Raw genomic sequence first — 19362 nt, forward strand, 5'->3', positions numbered from 1 at the left:
TTGAGATGTGCAACTGCACATCTAAATTACATGGGCAACACTGATACTGTCTTTCATAAATCTTTTATGCTCTCCTGAAACCTATCTAGTATAGGGAGCAACTGTGAGTGGGTGGCTTGCTGCAATCTACAGCCCTAGGAGCACAAGCACTATGTTAAAAAAAGGGAATTCATCTCTCATTAATTCATCAAGTCAAAAAAAGCTACTTAGTGTTGGGGTGGCAATAGAACACTGATTATTTTGCTATATATAATCTCTCTTGGATAGATAGCCATTGGCTCTTCTAATTAATTATTATTCATATCAGGTATTTGAGAGAACATAAGATTATCATCAAATAACATAAGAACACACACAATAGCGAATGAAGCAGAAGTTTCCAGCAGGGTAATTACCAGCACCAGACAAACTGGGAGACAATTGATAAAGTGGAAAAAAACATTAGCCCATGTTTTCATTTCCTACAGTCAGAAGCAGGATTCCTTCTAGGCATAAGCAAAGTTGCTTAAGACAGCAGGTTGCTGGGATCTGGGAAATGGCTGCAGTCCAGTGCTCCCTGTGCCTGGGCCAGCCTGCAGGAAAGCTGGCCTCGCTGCTGCTGTTGGCATTGCCAACTCAGGGGTGGCAGCGTGGGAGGTGATAACTATCCCTGTTGCGACAGTCAGTGCCTCAAAAACCTGCCATTACTAGCCCTAATAGTCCCATTTTCCCAGCACGCCCAGGAGCTTTCAAAATATCTGGCACACTCTATTTCTTTCCTCTTGCCTTGTTTCTGCTCCTGCCCCTTCTCTTTCCCTTGTACATTAAAAGCAGCACCCAGTCTACAGTCCCTGTGAAATATACAAGTGAGGGTTTTTTACTGTTTACTTCACCTTAACATAACTTAACTCTGCAAAACATACTGGAAGGACATGTAATTGTACATGACTGACATGTCAATCACAAAAAAAAGGGTTTTGTTGATCTGTGCAAATCTGGTTTGCAGCACCTGGCACACTTGAAAGGCCCATGAGAAATGGTGCCTTTATCTTGGTTGCCCCATTGACCTTTCCATCAATCACCATTCTGCAGTAGCAGCTGACATTTACTCTCCTATTAATAATTGAGAATTAGTCTGATTAAGCTATTGGAAATGGTTGACATGAATGGGGTGTAACTGCTGTACATGAGAATCTTGTGAGAATAGATGGTGGGTCAGAAGAAATAAGTCTGAGTACAAACTAATTCATTCAGGAGAAATTACTTCAAACCAGATTTTATGTGGCTTAGTTAGGTTAGCCAGTATGCAGATGTGAGTATACAGCAGCATCTGCAGAAAGAATGTGATGGTGCATCATGTGCACACAGCTCAGGAAACTAACCGGCAGATGATGTGTTACAAGAGAAGGCTGTAGGAGCATGAAAGATATTGAGGTCCTGGAGCATGTCCAGAGAAGAGCAATGAGGCTGCTGAGGGGTTTGGAGGGCACAGCATACAAGGAGCAGCTGAGGGAGCTGGGGTTGTTTAGTCTGGGCAAGAGAATGTTAAGGAAAGATCTTATTGCTCTCTACAACTACCTGAAAGGAGGTTGGAGTGAGGCTGGTGTTGGTCTCTTCTCCCAAGTAACCAGACATAGGATGAGAGGAAATGGGTTTAAGTTGTGCCAGGGGAGGTTTAGATTGGATATTAGGAAAAACTTCTTTACCGAGAGAGTGGTGAAGGGTCGAAACAGGCTGCCCAGGGAGGTGGTGGAGTCACCATCCCTGGAGGTGTTGCAGAAGCTGTGGATGTGATGCATCAGGATACAGTTTAGTGGTCATGGTAGCTCGGTTATGGTTGAACTAGATGGTCTTAAAGGTCTTTTCCAACCTTAAAGATTCTATGATTCTATGATCTATGTATGTTCTGCTTTCAGCTGGGGTAATTTTCTTCCTAGTAGCTGGTACAGTGCTATGGTTTGGATTTAGTAAGAGAATAATGTTGATAACAGACTGACATTTTAGTTGTGTAAGTAGCATTGACCCTTGGTTAAGGATTGTTCATTTTCCTATGCTCTCCCAGTGAGCAGGTGGACAACAAGCTGGGAAGGACCATGGCCAGGACAGCTGAAGGAATATTCCATACCATAGGATGTCATTCCCAGTATAGAAACTGGGGGAGCCGGCAGGGAGAGGCAAATTGCTGCTTAGGCATCAGTCAGTGGGTGGTGAGAAACGGCTTCATTTGTCATTCTGGGGTTTTATTTGTATCTCTTCTTAGTATATTAATTACTATTATTGTTACTATTACAATCACTAGCATTTATTATTGTTATTATTGTACTGCATTTCATTTTAGCTATTAAATTGTTCTTATATCAACCCACGAGTTTTGCTGGTTTCTCCAATTCTCTTCTTCATCCCACTGGGAGCGGGGAGGAATCAGGGAGCAGCTGCATGGTGCTGAGTTGCAGGCTGGGGTTAAACCATGGCAATATATTAGTCTCTCTTTCAGGGTAAGCATTCAACTCTCCACACCTGGCTGATGAAAAACAAAGGCCAGGAACTGCAGCAAAGAAAAAACAAAATGCTTGGTGGAATGAAAAAAAAAAAAAGTCTTTATATTCAGCAGTTCAGGATGTAAATCTTAACACTGGATATTAATAATTAAATACCTAGTAATTAAATCCTTGTTTTCATAATTAAGTTACACACTTGATGGTACCTATCTATTCTGAACCTCTGGAGTCAGTTACTAGGTGCTATGAAATACTAAAAAAAAAAAAAAAAATAAAAATTGAAGAAAATAGTGTTTTTCATGAATGATGTAGTAGAAATAATGTGACTACCTGGAACCTAGCAAATTAGCCTCAGGGAGGTTTAGCCTGCCCCTTTGGGTAGGTGTTGCAGGGTGTTTCCACTGCTGTTGTTGATGACATGTTGTGAGAAAAAAATCCCTTTTAATTTCCAAGGTATGCAGGAGGCCATCAGATAGAAACGAGAAGCCGGTGGCCATCCTGTGCTCGTCCGGAGCCATGGAAGCGGCTGATGCAGTTGGGCAGGCTGGCAAGGGCTGCTCTCCCAAGTCACAAACCACGCCTGGCAGCTGTCCCAGGCGCGGGGATTTCCCTTTTCTTTCCGCATTAGTTGTGGAGGCCTCACGGTTGTTTCTCCTAATTCCTACTGCAGGGCGCATGACCGCACTTTGCGAGACGGAGGAGTCGTTCCCAGGAATACAAACGCCACCGCCTCAATTTCCACTCTCCCTCCGTCCCGACACAAGAGGGCCCCTGGCGCCTCGCGGTGCCGTCCTTGTCCCCGCCGCTGGCGGCGCGACCGTTAGGCTGCAGGCGGCTGCGGCCTGAGCCGTTGCGCTGTAGGCGGCTGCGGCCAGTACCGCGGCGCGAAGGCCGGGCCGGCGTCGTCCCGCCAGCCGCTGAGGGAGAGCAACCCGGGGAGTCCGCGCCGGGCCGGCGGTTAGAGCTGGGCTGCAGTCCTTGGGAGCCCTCGGCCTAAAGGAGGGTCGGAGGGGCAGCCGGGTGGTGAGGGAAGGACCACCGAGGACTGCTAGGTACCGCGCAGAAAGGGGCAGGATCCGTTTGCCTGCGGGAGTAGTGGGCGCTCGGGGGTTCTGAGAGAACCAGTGCTGGGAGGTGGTCAGTTTCAGGTCACTCATAGCCTGCTGGGCTCAGGGGATTTTCACAAAAATGGTGTTAATTCGTATCTGGAAAGAGTGTTCCAGGGAACTTTTCCTGTAGGCTTTGTTAGGCTGCCTGCTGCGTCAGGTGTCACAGATCTCACAGATTGCATTGGATTGGAAGGGACCCTCAAAGGTCATCTGGTCCAGCTCCATCTTGTCCAGTCATCAGGGACACCTCCAGCTACATCAGGCTGCCCAGGGCCACATCCGGTCTGATTTTGAATGTCTTCAGGGACAGGGCCTCAACTACATCCCTGGGTAACCTGTTCCAGTTACCACTCTCATTGTAAATGTCCCAACTTGTTGAAGTGCTTAAAGAAAGAAAAGTTCCCCAAAAGGTTCTGCTCATCCTGTTTGTTATTGCAGAAGGCTTCCTTTCTGCTAGGCAGGTCACCAGTTGGGAGTCAGCAGTGAGAATACATACAGCCTTTGTAAGAAGGAAGCCTTGGGTTGCAGGAGGTTCCCCTGCAACAGCAGTCTCTCATGGAAAGTTTATTTCTCAGCCATTAAAACTAACCTTTCTCCACTCTTCTTGATACTAGTCAAATAGAATGCTGTATTCATCCAGAAGGTTGGGCTGTATAACTAGAGAGCTTTTCTAGCCTGCTCTTTCAGCTTAAAGGAGGAGGGAATGGAGCTGTTTTAACAGTGCACTCAATTTCACCCCTGCCCAAACTCCCCCCTCTTTATCATTCTCTTTTACTGATTTGCTTGCTGTGGGAGTTTCCTCGTGGAAATTGGGTGGGAGGCACAGAGGGACAAGGGGTGTTGTTTTGCTGTCACCTCAAGCCATCTTGCTTTCATCAGGAGTGCCAGTCTAGCCAGGCTCTTGAACAGCTTCTCCTGCTTTTAAAAGGTGTATGTATATCATTTACCCTCAGAGTCTGGAGGAAGACTTGCTTTTTCAGTCTTCTAGTGCGGACATTTTGTGTCTAGTATAAACATTTAAACAAGTGTTCTGTATCTGGATAGAATTAAATACATCTTCTATGGCAGTAGTCTCAGGTCACCCACTGGCAGGAGTTTTCATTGTTGCTGTTGAAGTAAGGCTTTCTTTAATTTCTAATGAGAAGGTAGGAAACCCAAGGAGTCAAAGCTGAGCTTTTTTCCCTCCTTTTAGCTCGACTGTCCTAATTCAGACAGTAACCATTTAACAGTTGGTTTCTAGACCTGGATATATTTAGATTGGCTGTGTTTGAAAACTGTTACTTGAATATACCAAAAGTTCAATGTACAGGTTCAAAAGATAATAACATAGTAAATAGTCAGATTTTTTTTTTTTTAAATAATGCACAGACCAGCTGAAATGGAGAGTGTTACTGGAAGATAATTTAAATAGCCTAACTTTTCCATACTGGAATTGGATAATAATCTCCGTAGTTATGTCTGGGTTTGATATATGATAGTTTTCTTTTAATCTTCTGTTGTTGTTATACCAATTGCATCCTTGTAAAGTCTCTTAGAGAAATCAGAATTTCATTGACATTACTATTCTGTTGGCTGTTGTTTCTGCTGTTATTTTACTCTAAAAGCAGCCTAAGTGCCTACAAATCAGGAAGTTTCCCAGTCAACAATGGAGATGGGAGTGGGAAGAGTTAAAGTATAGATACTACAAATGAAGATTTTTACAACTGCTGGTTTACTTACAGTGGGAGACTGGGCAGCCCAGCACCACGTTAGCAGGTTTTGCTGCTTCTATAGCAGCTAAACTGAGTGGGAAGATGCAAAACTATTAGTTTAACCGAGGCAGGTATTAAAAAACAGTTACGCAAGTTTATGTAGATGGATAGATATCAAAGTAACTCTTGTGGAGCCAGCAGACTGTAAAGGCTACACTGTTGTTAATTAATTGAAACTCCATTGAATTAATTTTTTTAGAAAGTACTTCCATTTCCATCATGTCCCTATCTCCTTTCTTCAAATACATAGAGGGGAAAAAAAAGAAAGTCTTTTTGAGAAGAAACTTGGGTAGCTCAATTGGAAAGAAAAGTGAGAGCCATGTTGTGAGTCTGTTTTAATACAATTTTTATCCAGCATATTCTGCCATCTAAGCAAACTTCTGTTAGGCCTTGCTGCTTCTTTGTGCCAGACACTAAAACACAGCGTATCCTCTTGTCAAATGCAACTAACAAATGATAGACTGCTCTCCTCATACATCTGTGTGTGAAACTGAACCCTCTGTATTGGTTTCTACTGCTTTTTTTTTAAGTGTGACGCTTCAAAATGTTAAAGAAAACTAGGAAGTTTATTGGTAAATCCCTTCAGCCAGCACGACCTGTGCATCATCTGCCTTCTAAACAAGGTGAGTAGCATGGCTGAGGTATGGTTCACATTGCCAAAGCTTCAGTTGCTTTTAAGGAATAACAAGGACATGTAAGGTGGCTTGGACTTTTGAAAAAATGATTTTCAATGTGTTGAACCAAGCTGAATTTAAACTACGTTAGGTTTCTACAGGCCTCTTTTTGGTGGTGTTCTTTTGGCTTGGCATCTAAAATTCTGGCTTCAGAAAGCTGGACTAGGACTTCCCTATTAAATTTGGATTTTGGGGGTTAGTTGACTCCTGGTACCAAAAACATCAAATGCACAGAATTTAAAAAGTAGATTATGATTTAGATTTTATTGCAAGTACAGCATACTGCGCCATGCCATTCTTACCTAGCCTTTGAGTAAAACAAACAAAGCCTAAGAAAAATATCTTGCGGTATTTATGTGAGGTGTGTATATTTTCTTTTTGTTTTAAATCTCTGTATACCTTCTAGATGGTGCAGTATTACAGCTATCATTATTGTTAAGTTAGATGTTTTTGGCGGCTGGAGAAGCAGTGCCAGCAGTGATGATCTGCACAGAAGCTAAATGACATGAAAAATTTGTATGGCCTTTAAAATTCATGGAATATTAAATGGGAAAATGGTCTAATGGCAATTTAGAGCTTTTGAGTTGCGAGTAAATGCCTGTTTAATCTTTTTGCAGTTGGAGTTCAGTAATGTTCTTGTGGCAAGTGTGACAAAATAAAAATGCGGAGTCCATTTATTTGCTCTCAATGTTTCCTCTTCTCTCCCCACTGTCAGCCATTGCCTTGGACTTTCCGACTGAACTGCCCAGCAGCACTGAAGTGTGTTTGCCCAGTAAGGCTGACCGGGTGAGTACTGAGTGGGAGGTTACAGAGTTGATTATGTTTTAGAGTGCTATCGATTGGAGATCAGCTGATCTCTTCTCTTACCAAATCAAAAGTAAACTGTTTCCAGCTAGGAGTGCCCTTGAATCCTTAAGTTATAAACCAGCAGTGTTAGAAGTGTTAAAAGAATGAGCTTCAGGAATGTCTTTCCCTGATAGTTGTGTGCACTAGTGGCTGAAAAACAGGAGTTACATCTTTAAGAATCTTACAAAAGTCTCTGTGGTCTTTCTTCATTGAATTTAAGACATATTTTAAACTTCCAAGTGCACATGTTCCATCTTTGCTTATTATGTGCAAATGACAACATTAGAAGTAATTGTTGTTTTTAATTATGTTTTAGTTTTGTAGCACATGCACAAATTAATGTGAGCTAGCAAACGTCACAAAACAAGATAATTAAACAGTTTCAGTGCACCCTGTAGCTCTATTTCATGGACTCTGATAGACCAGGCAATAAATGGGCCTTGGCATTCAGAAGAAAAACAGAAGCACCCTGGTGTTCTATTGCCAGAAATAACTAGGTTTAGATATGGTATGATATGTTCTTCAAACTTGAAATTGTAGCTGTTAGCTGCAAAATTATGTTTGTAGGATTCCAAATAATAATATTTCATAGTCTGAATTTGATTTTTTGTGGATACTGAGTTGAGAAAGGCTTGAATTGTCTCCATCAGTTAGTGTCAGCTTCAATTTACTACTAAACTACCATTGTAAAGTGATGTTCAGCTTTAGAAACACATGATCTACACAAATGATATTCTTTATAGATGGATTCCGCTCCTTGTAGATGGACAATCAGGTAGGAATATGTGTATGAGTATTGTTGTGAGAGGTGACGCTCAAATGTTAAGTGTTGGACCAAAACCCAAGCATAACAGAACTCTTGATATTAGAAAGCAGTTGGCAGGATGATGTGATGGGAGATGGTGCAGGAAGAAATGTGAAAATATTGTGGTGACATTGTTTGGCACATTGCTTTAAATTCTGCTGTCATGCATGTCTTTTTCTGGTGGATACAAGAGTGTGTTCACATGATCACAGGTTGGTAGGGGTTCATAGAATCAAAGTTGGAAGAGACCTCAAAGATCATCGAGTCCAACCTGTCTCCCTACACCTCATGACTATTTAAACCATGGCACCAAGTGCCACGTCCAATCCCCTCTTGAACACCTCCAGGGATGGTGACTCCACCACCTCCCTGGGCAGCCCATTCCAATGGCCAACCACTCTCTCCATGAAGAACTTTCTCCTCACCTCCAGCCTAAACTTCCCCTGGCACAGCTTGAGACTGTGTCCTCTTGTTCTGCTGCTGGATGCCTGGGAGAAGAGACCAACCCCCACCTGGCTACAACCTCCCTTCAGGTAGTTGTAGACAGCAATGAGGTCACCCCAGAGCCTCCTCTTCTCCAGGCTAAACAGTCCCAGCTCCCTCAGCCTCTCCTCATAGGGCTGTGCTCAAGGCCTCTCCCCAGCCTCGTTGCCCTTCTCTGGACATGCTCCAGCAATACAACATCTTTCCTAAACTGAGGGGCCCAGAACTGGACACAGTACTCAAGGTGTGGCCTAACCAGTGCTGTGTACAGGGGTACAATGACCTCCCTGCTCCTGCTGGCCACACTATTCCTGATGCAGGCCAGGATGCCATTGGCTCTCTTGGCCACCTGGGCACACTGCTGGCTCATGTTCAGCTCCTGTCAACCAGTACCCCCAGGTCCCTTTCTGCCTGGCTGTTCTCCAGCCACTCTGACCCCAGCCTGTAGCTCTGCATGGGGTTGGTGTGGCCAAAGTGGAGCACCTGGCACTTGGATTTGTTGAATGCCATCCTGTTGGACTCTGCCCATCTGTCCAGCCTGTCAAGGTCCCTCTGCAGAGCCCTTCTACCTTCTAACAGATCAACACCTGCTCCCAGCTTGGTGTCATCCACAAATTTACTGATGATGGACTCAATCCCCTCATCCACATCATCAATAAAGATATTGAACAGGATGGGGCCCAGCACTGATCCCTGGGGGACACCACTAGTGCCTGGCTGCCAGCTGGATGTGGCACCATTCACCACCACTCTCTGGGCTCAGCCCTCCAGCCAGTTCCTAACCCAGCACAGAGTGCTGCTGTCCAAGCCACAGGCTGACAGCTTGGCCAGGAGTTTGCTGTGGGGGACAGTGTCAAAGGCCTTGCTGAAGTCCAGGTAGACTACATCCACAGCCTTTCCCACGTCCACCAGGCTGGTCACCTGATCATAGAAGGAGATCAGGTTGGTGAGGCAGGACCTGCCCTTCCTAAATCCATGTTGGCTGGACCTGATCCCTTGGCTATCCTTCAGGTATGCAGTGATTGTCCCCAAGACAATCTGCTCCATGATTTTCCCTGGCACTGAGGTCAGGCTGTCAGGCCTGTAGTTCCCAGGTTCTTCTGTCCATCCCTTCTTGTGGATGGGTGTCACATTGGCCAGTTTCCAGTCTTCTGGGACCTCTCCAGTGAGCCAGGACTGGTGGAAAATGATGGAGAGAGGCTTGGCCAGCTCATCTGCCAGCTCTTTCAGCACCCTAGGATGAATCCCATCAGGTCCCATGGACTTGTGAATATCCAAGTGACTCAACAAGTCTTGAACTAATTCCACATGGATTTCAGGAGTACAACACTGCTCCTTGACCCCATCGACCACCTCAGGAGGCCAGTTATCCTGAAGTCCTCCTGCCTTGCTGTTGAAAATGGAGGCAAAGGTATTTAGAATCTCAGCCTTCTCCTCATCCTTAGTTACAATGTTACCCTCCACGTCCAATAAAGAGTGGAGGCTCCTCTTGCCCCTCTTTTTAGCATTAATATATTTATAAAAATGCTTTTTGTTGTCCTTCACGGAAGCGGCCAGTTTAATTTCTAACTGTGCTTTTGTCTCTCTAATTTTTCTCCTACATGATCTAACAACATCCTTAAACATATCACTAGTTGCCTCCCCCCCTTTCCAAAGGTGATAAACCCTCTTTTTTCCCCTTAAATCCTTCAGGAGCTGCTTGCTCATCCAGGCCGGTCGTCTTCCCCGCCGGCTCGTCTTACGGCATGTGGGAACTGCCAGTTCCTGTGCCTTTAGGAGCTCCTGTTTGAAGTAGGTCCAACCATCCTGGACCCCTTTCTTCTTAAGGGCTGTTACCCAGGGAACTTTCGAATAAGTTGCCTGAACAACCTGAAGTTTGCCCTCCGAAAGTCCAAAGTGAGGGTTCTGTCACTGCTCCTCCCTATCTCCCTGCATATTGAAAACTCCACTATCTCATGGTCACTGCACCCTAGACAGCCTCCAACCATCACATCTCCCACCAGCCCTTCTCTATTTGAGAACAGCAGATCAAGCAGAGCCTTACCCCTGGTAGGTTCACCTAAGAGCTGCATCAGGAAGCTGTCATCCATGCACTCTAGGAACCTTCTGGACTGTCTCCTCTCTGCTGAATTAAGTTCCCAGCAGATGTCTGGTAGGTTAAAGTCCCCCACAAGGACAAGGTCTGATGATCTTGAGACAGCTTCCAGCTGCTTATAGAATATCTCATCAGCCTCCTCGTCCTGGTTGGGTGGTCTATAACAGACTCCAACCAGGATGTCAGTTTTGTGCGGCCTCCCTCTGATTTTAACCCACAAGCATTCAACCCTTTCATCTGCCACCTCAAGTTCTGAGGCATCAAAGGATTCCCTAATATACAGGGCCACCCCTCCTCCTCTTCTCCCTTGCCTGTCTCTCCTAAAGAGCTTATAACCCCCCAGTGCAGTACTCCAATTGTGAGAATCATCCCACCATGTTTCTGTGATGGCAACTACATCATCGTTCTCCTGGTGAACCAAGAGTTCCAGTTCATCTTGTTTGTTGCCCATGCTGCGTGCATTGGTGGACATGCACTTCAGCTGGGCTGCTGATTTCACCAGTTTGTGTGGTCCTCCCTCCTCTCCAGGGAGACTGGTTTCCACACCCACCCCCTTCAGACCTAGTTTAAAGCCCTCCCAATGAGTCCTGCCAACCCCAGTGCCAGCACCCTCTTACCCTTTCTAGATAAATTCAACCCATCTTGGTCCAGCAGGTCAGGTGCAGTAAGAGTTGCCCCGTGATCAAAGAAGCCAAAATTCCGCTGCTGGCACCATCTCCTAAGCCAACTGTTGATGGTGTGGGTTTTCCTGTTCCTCTCAGTGTACACCACTGCTGCTGAGGGAACTGAGCAGAACACCACTTGAGCTCCTGCCCCGTCAATCGATTTCCCAAGGGCCTTAAATTCCTTTTTAATCTTCCTGGTGCTGCTCTTTTCAATTTCTTCACTTAAGGTTGGAAGGGACCTCCAGAGATCCGTTGAGTCCAAACCCCTTGCCAGAGCAGGACCATAGAATCTAGTGCACTTCGCATGGGAACACATCCAGATGGGTCTTGAAAGTCTCCAGAGAAGGAGACTCCACTACCTCTTTGGGGAGCCTACTCCAGGGCTCTGTCACCCTTACAATAAAGAAGTTCTTCCTCATGTTGAGGTGGAACTTCCTGTGCTGGAGTTTACGTCCATTGCCCCTTGTCCTATCACAGGGCACAAGTGAGCAGAGCCTGTCCCTTCCTTCTTGACACCCAGCCCTCATGTTTTTAGAAATGTTTATTAAATCCCCTCTCAGTCTTCTCCAGACTAAACAAACCCCAGGTCTTTCAGCCTCTCCTCATCAGGCAGTGCTCCAGTCCCTTAGTCATCCTTGTAGCCCTCTGTTGGACTCTCTCAAGTAGATCCCTCTCCCTCTTGAACTGGGACCCCAGAACTGGCAAGAATATTCCAGGTGAGGTCTCACTAGGGCAGAGTAGAGGGGGCAGAGTAGTGTTAAGTCCTTGTTCGTACTTGGAAAGAGACTCTGAATAGCTGAGACTTGCAATGAAGTTGAACGTCACAATGGAGTTAGAATTAGCAGTATGGCTCAGTGTTAACTTCATTCTCTGGAATCCCTAGATTTTTTCAGACTTTTTTCCTCAGAAGTTTTAGATAAATGAGGTAAAGATAATTAAATTCCAAGCACAGAAAATGGAAGTGTGAGCTGAGCAGGGTGGATAAAATCCCAGAAATACTTTGCCAGTTTACAATTTGTGGTCTTACTGCACCATGAAAGCTGGTGGTGCAGTTACAGTGCAAAGTGTTAACTGCTGTCTTGGTCCAGAAATTGGAGTCTCTCCAGCTTTCAACAAATGCTTCCCAAAATGTTCAGGTCTTCCTGCCCTATCCACTCTTCTCTAATCTGTCTCAGGATGAGATTAAAGCTCCTTAGCCAAACCTGTGGAGCCTTTAGGGAACCAAGACAAAGTGTTGAGAGTAAACTGCTTTCCTCCTTTCCAAAACACTCACTTCAGGGCTTGGGCAGCTGGCAGGAGCTCAGTGTGACACTGTAGAGGTTGTGTCTTGGTGCTGAGGAAACCTTTTACTAAGTGAGAGAATCCATGTCTCTCTTTTGGTTTTAAGGAGAGGCCTTCCTGCTTTTATTATTCCCCAGTGTAGCAGCTTCTGGCTGTGTTCTGGGGAGATAAGAGAAAAGGAGTTGATAATTTTTTCTTTTTAAAAACTAGCAATAGCACTGTAAAATCCTGTCTAAAAGATTGCTGTCCCAAATATCCTTTCCTATACTGCTCTGTCACTGAATTAATCCTTTATTGTATGTAACCAGGAGCAGCAAACATCCTAGAGGTTCAAGTTCAAATTCTTCAGGTGTTTTACCAGTATTCCTCTTTACAGTTTTCTGCAGTTATTTTGCAGGACGTTCATCTTTCAAGTTAGAGATGCATCAGCTGTTAGAAATAGCTACAGTTCTGACTGTTTTTTTTTGTGCAAAGTGGTTGCTTCCTACACTGTAAAGAAGATTCAATTGTAAGGAGTAGAAAAAACAAGCAGAACTCGGTTCCCTTTGTGCACAGAAAGTACTAAGTGCTCAAAATCTTGGTGACTGGTGAAAGCAAACTGACTGAAACTGTGCTGCGTCTGTTATTGTCAACTAAGAAACCCCCAAGCATACGCCCTTGTTTTAATGTGCTTAAAGAAAAGAAGCTTCACAACTTGATTTTGTAAAATGTATGTTAAAAGTTTAACTCTTTCCTCCCTATTTTAGTCATCTGAAACGACTGAAGTGAAGAACTTAACTGAAACTATGATGGCCTGTCAACCAAACCAGCATGAATCAGAAGAAAAAAAAGGTGAAATATTGCATGGAGTTCTGTGTCAGAATGGTATTCTCTGGATTGAAGACAGCTGAACTGTGTGGCTTTTTCCTGAGAGTTTGCATTCCTCTGTACCACAATTTGGGAGCAATATGAAGCCTTTCTGGTTTTCACATAATACTTGAGAAAGTGTAAAACTTGGCTATGAGGTAGAAAGTTTCCACTGACAGACCTGCTTGCCTGTGAGGGTGTACCATTTGTTTTTCTTTCCTTTTTTTTTTCCCTGGGGGAAAAAAAAATCCAAAACAACCAAAAAAAGAAAACACCCCCCCCCAACAAAACAAACCCCCAAACATAAAAAATTTCTTCACACAGAGCCCTGTTTTTGTGTAAGTTGCTTGTGTGTGTGTAAGTACATATTTGAGTTTCATCCTATAGCCTTTTTCACACAGACTATTGCCTGTAACCGGTTTAAGGATTTAGGAGTTTAACTTCCCATTTTTACTACAGTGCTTCTCAAATGCTGATTTTCTGATGGTTAGAAATAATTTAATTTCATTGATGATAAGTCCTGGGCAGTTTGTTCTTGTGTCAACATTGTCTGTAAGGTTTGCTGCTTCTGCTTTTCTTCCTGTACTTCCTTTCACTAGGTGCTCATAAAGCATAATTTTCTTTTTCATGGGTTTTTAGTTTAAGTAAGATAAACTTTTAATTTTCTTCCCATTAAGGGATAATTTCAGATCCCAAACATATTCTGCTTTCTGCCTAAGTGTATTTTGTTGAACATTTCACAGGAACTATGACAGTGTTCCAGGTTAAGTCCTCAGCTCTTGAGTCAATTTTTTTGGTTAATGTCTTCCTGTAGTGAGGTATCACAAATTTCTATCAGTAATCTCCAATCCTTGAGTAATCTCTGGATCTTTTGTTTGTTCTGTTGCCCTTAGAACTCAAAACTTAAGTTTTATTGAGCTTTTTCTATTTTTCCTTAGTTTGAGGTTACCATCACCCAGGTTTTTGAGCAGTAATTCTACACTGTTGTGTGTTGCTGACTTGAAAGTAAGTCTTCATGTTTGTTTCTTCTATTCTTGGTCTTGGTAAGTATAATAATGTTCTGTTCTTTGGACCTAGTTTGGTGTCAGGCTTATCAAGTTCTGTCTGTTTGGTGGTGGCTTTCTGATCTTTTCTGTAGTTCTGCTTGTGTATGGAGACTGTTTCATAGGATCTCCAATGGCTTTTCATCTGATCGTGCTTTCTTGTATAAGCCAGCACTTTTCTAGTGGTTAATTTCTCTGTGATGCCTTCCTGAGTCTACTCCACATTTGTCTGATATCAAACTTTTCCCATCATTTGTTTTCAAAGAGCTTTTGGTTTTTTGCTGTTGTAATCCTTTCCTTCAGGGTAATGCAACTTCAGGGGTCATGTTGTTCAGCTACTGCCTACAAATAAGTATCTTTTTCATTTTCTCGCCCCTCACTGTGAAATTTCCCTGGGAACTCTATTTTTCTCTCCAGCTGCACCTTAAATTCTAGATACCTGTTCAGTAGTAGTATGCCCTCAGTTACCTGTCTCTGCAGTTCTTTAGTTCTACACCCACTGAACACTCCAGCCATCAAATCAATGTCTCTCCACTTCAGAGAGAAGGATGTTGTGTGGGACTCTGTCAGAAGCCTTGGGAAGTTGTGTTCTTTGTATGTTATTAAACAAGTGGAAAAAAACCTAAAGCTGTAAGTTTACAAAGTCTGCTTCTTAAAGGTATCCTTGTGCCTTCTCAGAGTTTTTGCAGTTACTACAAACATTTGTGGTCGAAAGCAATTCATAATTGATTTCATGGCTTATCTTACCAACAGCCTGAGAAGTGACAAGTGTAGTTGCTCAGCTGACTGTGCAACAGTCTTGCAGGAGGCTCATTGCTCCTAAAGGAATAAACTGCTCACCAAGGGCCAGAGATAAAGTTTGTCCCTTCTTCCCCTAATTGCTCTTGTTTAAGACTATTATCTTAAATTATGACAAGGGTAGACATATAATATGTGAGGCTATGCTAGAGAAGAGGTAGTGGTACAAACTCAAATGATAATATGCATGTTCTAAGCAAAACTCTTGACTTATGCTGATTTAGTGTAAAACCCTCAAAATCAGTTCATTGGTATTAATCCATTTGACAGTTTACGTGCAGCAGATCTCATAATTACTTTTAGCTGTTGAGAAACATTAACTTAGTATCTCCAAGGAAAAAGACACTCAGTATTTGTTATCTGTCCCAAGGAAACATATGCTGCTTTGGTGTGAGTTATAAAGAGATTTTCTTCTAGGCTTCCAATACCAGTCTCTGGTGGTTTTGTTATTTAGAGTAAGATAGTCTGTCTGTAATGTAAGTTTTGATTCATAGAATCACAGAATGGTTTAGGTTGGAAGGGACCTCCAAAGGTCATCTAGTCCAGCCCACCTACAGAGAGCAAGGACATCCTCCACTAGATCAAGTTGCTCAGAGCTTTGTCGAGCCTCACCTTGATTATCTCCAGGGATGGGGCCTCAACTGCCTCCGTGGGCAACCTGTTCCAGTGTTCCACCACCCTCATGGTGCAGAATTTGTTCCCAGCATCCAATCTAACTTCAGCTGGTTTTGTTCTTTTGCATTAAAACAATGAACCCTTATTAGATTGGAATACTCCATATTTACTGTCAGTTTGATGGAGTTAAAGTGAAATGCTTTGTAGTTTACTATAAATTGTCCTGATGCAAGGTAAGACTTAAATTCCTGCTGTTTTAATATTCCACATGCAGCATTCCTATTCTCCTATAAGAAACCAAACCAATTCTCTGAATTCCCAACCTTAATGTCCTAACAATGTTGAACTTAGTAATTTTGTCTATTCACAGGAAGGATCAAATACAGCAGAGATTTCCTTCTGAAACTTTCGAGTGCTTCTCTCTCTCAGAAGAAGCCAGAGTTTCTTTCTGACCATCCAATTATACTTGAAAAGCCAGTAAGTGTATTTTTCATCTTAAGTTACAAAATCAGTCATGGAGGTATTGACAATCCTTTTGATAAGGAACGTTTTTCTTCAAACTAGCCTGCCAAACTGATAAAATCTTCAAAAACAAACTGTCAGGTTCAGATCTGTTACTTTTGTATGTAGCTTCCCCAATTGGTATTTGGCATTTTACCACGGCAAGTACCATACAAAGGAAAGGACCTTTTTTCCCTTTCATTTCCAGGAAAGGAAAAGAATCAGGTATGTTTCCAAGTGTAAAGTCAGTAAGAAAACATATCAAAGCTTTCCACTATGAAATTGCAGTGCACAGGTTTGCTATTCTATGTGAATTCCATCTCTGTCTTTTTGAAATAAAAGAACAGTCTTGATACATTTATGGCTGGGTGAAAGTCTAATCCCAGTGTTTGAGTTGTCCGTGCATCAGTGTCCACTGCAAAACTATTAGTGAGCCTGGTGCCGTTTGTGTTGCCATTATCTGCTGTTAGGGAGGAATGAATAGAGATGAATGACAAACTTGAAGGATGTCCGGGAGTGCCACCTTGACCTCTGAGCTGCTCTTCATGTGCAAAGAGGAAAAAAAAATCCTAATGGTTCCCATACCCAGGCTGGGAGGACATCCTTGGGTACAAGCATTAGAACATCACATTGGGCTACATCCTGGGCTGCTTTCCAGACTGTCAGGGTGTAGTTCTTCTAGAAATAGAATTTCTGTCCTGGAGAACTATTGCTACTCTGTTGGCCAGAGTTTGAGACAGTTAAAAACTTTTAAAATGTATATTCTGTGCAAAACCAAAGTTAAACTACTATGTAACAATTTGCCTTCCCACAGCTTAGCTGTACCTCTTTGTCCTTGATGTGAAAGCTTTGAAAGCCTGCCTGCAGATAGGGGGGTTTCAAATCAGGAATTTCCTAGCTTCTTCCCCCTTCCTCTCTTTCTGTTGACTGAGTTTCAAAGGAGGACAAATTCTGATTACACATACAGTGCCACATGGTTATGTTCTTAGCTAGAAATGGAATCAGTGGGCAAAGGAATTCTAAAAGACATGGCTAAATTGTGAATGATTTGGGTAGAGGAAGAGAAGGACAGAAAAAACTGCTGCAAGCCAGGATGGGTTGCATATGTTTTTAAGAGGTTGATTTGGGGCTGGAGGATCTGTGACTGTAGAATGATGTCATAAATGTAGCCAGTTTATATACAGTCATGGAAGTAAGAGTACCTCTCTGGTTCTGAGGACTGCTCTTCAAGTCTTTCCTCTGCTTTCTGTTAGCCATCTGTAGATAAGGCTCCACCTGCACATGCCACTTTATCATACAGATTAAAAAAAGACATCAAAACAAATTGCTAAATGTACATGGAGTAGAGAAGGGTTACAAGCAGGGTGATGAAAATTATTGAGATCCTAACTCTAGTGATTTGAGAGTTTGTCTGTCTTGCAGGAAAAGAGAAATCCTTTTATTGACATGTGTAAGAAGTGACAGATTGTTTGGAAGATGAGAAATCGATCAGTGAAGGAGCTACATATGATGTAGATCTTCCAAGATTTTTGAAGACACTTTGGTGCCTGCAGATGAAAGCAGGACCATGTGAAACTTACAGAAATGCTGTTTCTTCCTGGAATGGGCTGGATGCTTTAATTTTTATTACCATCTCAGGGATTATATTTACAGTGAAAATAAATAATTTTACATTTTGCTGTGAGAGATTTTTGCCTTAATTGTCTGTGTTACATATAGCCATATAGTTTGACCACAGGTTCTAAGCCAGTACTTGACTGAGGTGTTTTGCTTGCTACCTTCCCTTTGCATCTCCCTTCCTTAGCTGTGATAATGGAACAACAAATACTGGCTGTGTCAAAAGATCAGCATCCACCTGTTTCCAACCTTCCTTCAAGGAGTTGTAGAGAGCCACGTCTCCCCTCACCTTTCTCTCCTCCATGCTAAACAATGCCAGGTCCCTCAGCTGCTCCTCACAGGCCATGTGCTCTATACCCTTCACCAGCTTTGTTGCCCTTCTCTGGTTATGCTCCAGCACCTCAATGGCCTTGGAATGAGGGGCCCAAACCTGACCTCAGCATTTGTGCTGCAGCCTGGTCGTGTGTCCTGGCTGCCTGCCACACACCAGCCATGCTGTGGTGCCTCCTCAAACAGGAAGAGTGCTGCAGGTCTTCTCTCACTATTGGCAAAGGGTTTGATTCAGTTGCCTGAAGTTAGACATCTGGTGTCATCTGAGACGTGCAGCACAAGTAAAATACCTGTGTGAGGCTGGCACAAATGACACACAGCCCATAGGTAACTCCTGTCCTTTTCCCTGGGAGCTGGAGACCATTTGGGATGCCCCAGAGCATCTCCCATGTTCTAGGAGCCTTTGTTTAGGTGACTAATTTGCCTCAGAACTCCATTGCTACAATAGGAGCTAAGAGGCCTTGGTCACACACGGGCACCCAAACGTGATAGCTTTCTGAATCTTGAGCTGCATCCTTGTCCTGGTTTCTGGAATATAGAACCTTACTGCAATGAAGATGCTTGATTGTGGTCTAAATGCACCACTTTCAATTACATGTGGCAAGGTGTTGGTTGAGTGGAAATAAAAACAGGTAAGATATTTTACGGAATGTGAGTTTGGAGTTACTTTTTGGGTGCTGTTTGTAACCTTGGCGTGCTGGAGGAGTGGAGAGGGCAGTCCCTTAGCATGTAGAGCTTGTCAGCCTGTCACTGAGCTGTGAGATTACATTTGCCTTTCATTCTTGGGCTGGAGGCCACACCTCCTGCTCAGATGCAGGGGACAACAGCAAGACTTCTTAGGGAAGAAAGTATTTCCACTTCCCTGGCTATTTCTGCTCTGAAGCAGTTTCTGTAATGACTTTTCAGTCAGCTGCTGGTGATCTGATGAAAGTGTTTTCTGAGGGGGCAGGACAGAGGGTTCAAAGCAAACAGGTTGTGAAATAAATCTGTGGCCTGACAGGCCCTCTTGCGAGGGGAGGGCTAGAGACTGCAGAGTACTGCCTCGTCAGGGCAGAAAAGGTCACACAATGGTAGGGGTTGGAAAGGACCTCTGGAGATCATCTAGTCCAACACCCCTGCCAGAGGAGGGGGCAGGGCAGGTTGCACAGAATGGCATCCAGGGGGTTTTCAATTACTCCAGAGATGGAGACTTAACCACCTCTCTGGGCAACCTGTTCCAGGGCTCTACCACTCTCAACCTAAATAAATTATTCTTCATGTTTAGATGGAACTCCTATGTTCAAGTTTGTGCCTGTTGCCTCTTGTCCTGTCACTGGGCACCACTTGTAAAAAAGACTGACCCCATCCCTCTGACACCCACCCTTTAACTATTTGTAAGTGCTGATAAGATCCCTTATCTGTCTCCTCCAGGCTAAAAAGCCCCAAA

General features: G+C 43.6%; 1 protein-coding gene across 1 annotated transcript; it reads left to right on the forward strand.

The window, feature by feature from the left end:
- Window positions 1–5872: 5872 nt before the first annotated feature.
- Window positions 5873–17450, forward strand: C12H8orf88 (chromosome 12 C8orf88 homolog; the record flags this gene model as incomplete). Its single annotated transcript, XM_054385269.1, has 5 exons — window positions 5873–5960; window positions 6727–6797; window positions 12933–13017; window positions 15859–15965; window positions 17412–17450. Coding segments are annotated over 5 exons (390 nt in total), but the record flags the coding sequence as incomplete, so codon positions are not given.
- Between the last annotated feature and the right edge of the window lie 1912 nt (window positions 17451–19362).

This window comes from Indicator indicator, chromosome 12 (genome assembly GCF_027791375.1).
Source record: "Indicator indicator isolate 239-I01 chromosome 12, UM_Iind_1.1, whole genome shotgun sequence".
Taxonomy (NCBI): Eukaryota; Metazoa; Chordata; class Aves; order Piciformes; family Indicatoridae; genus Indicator; species Indicator indicator.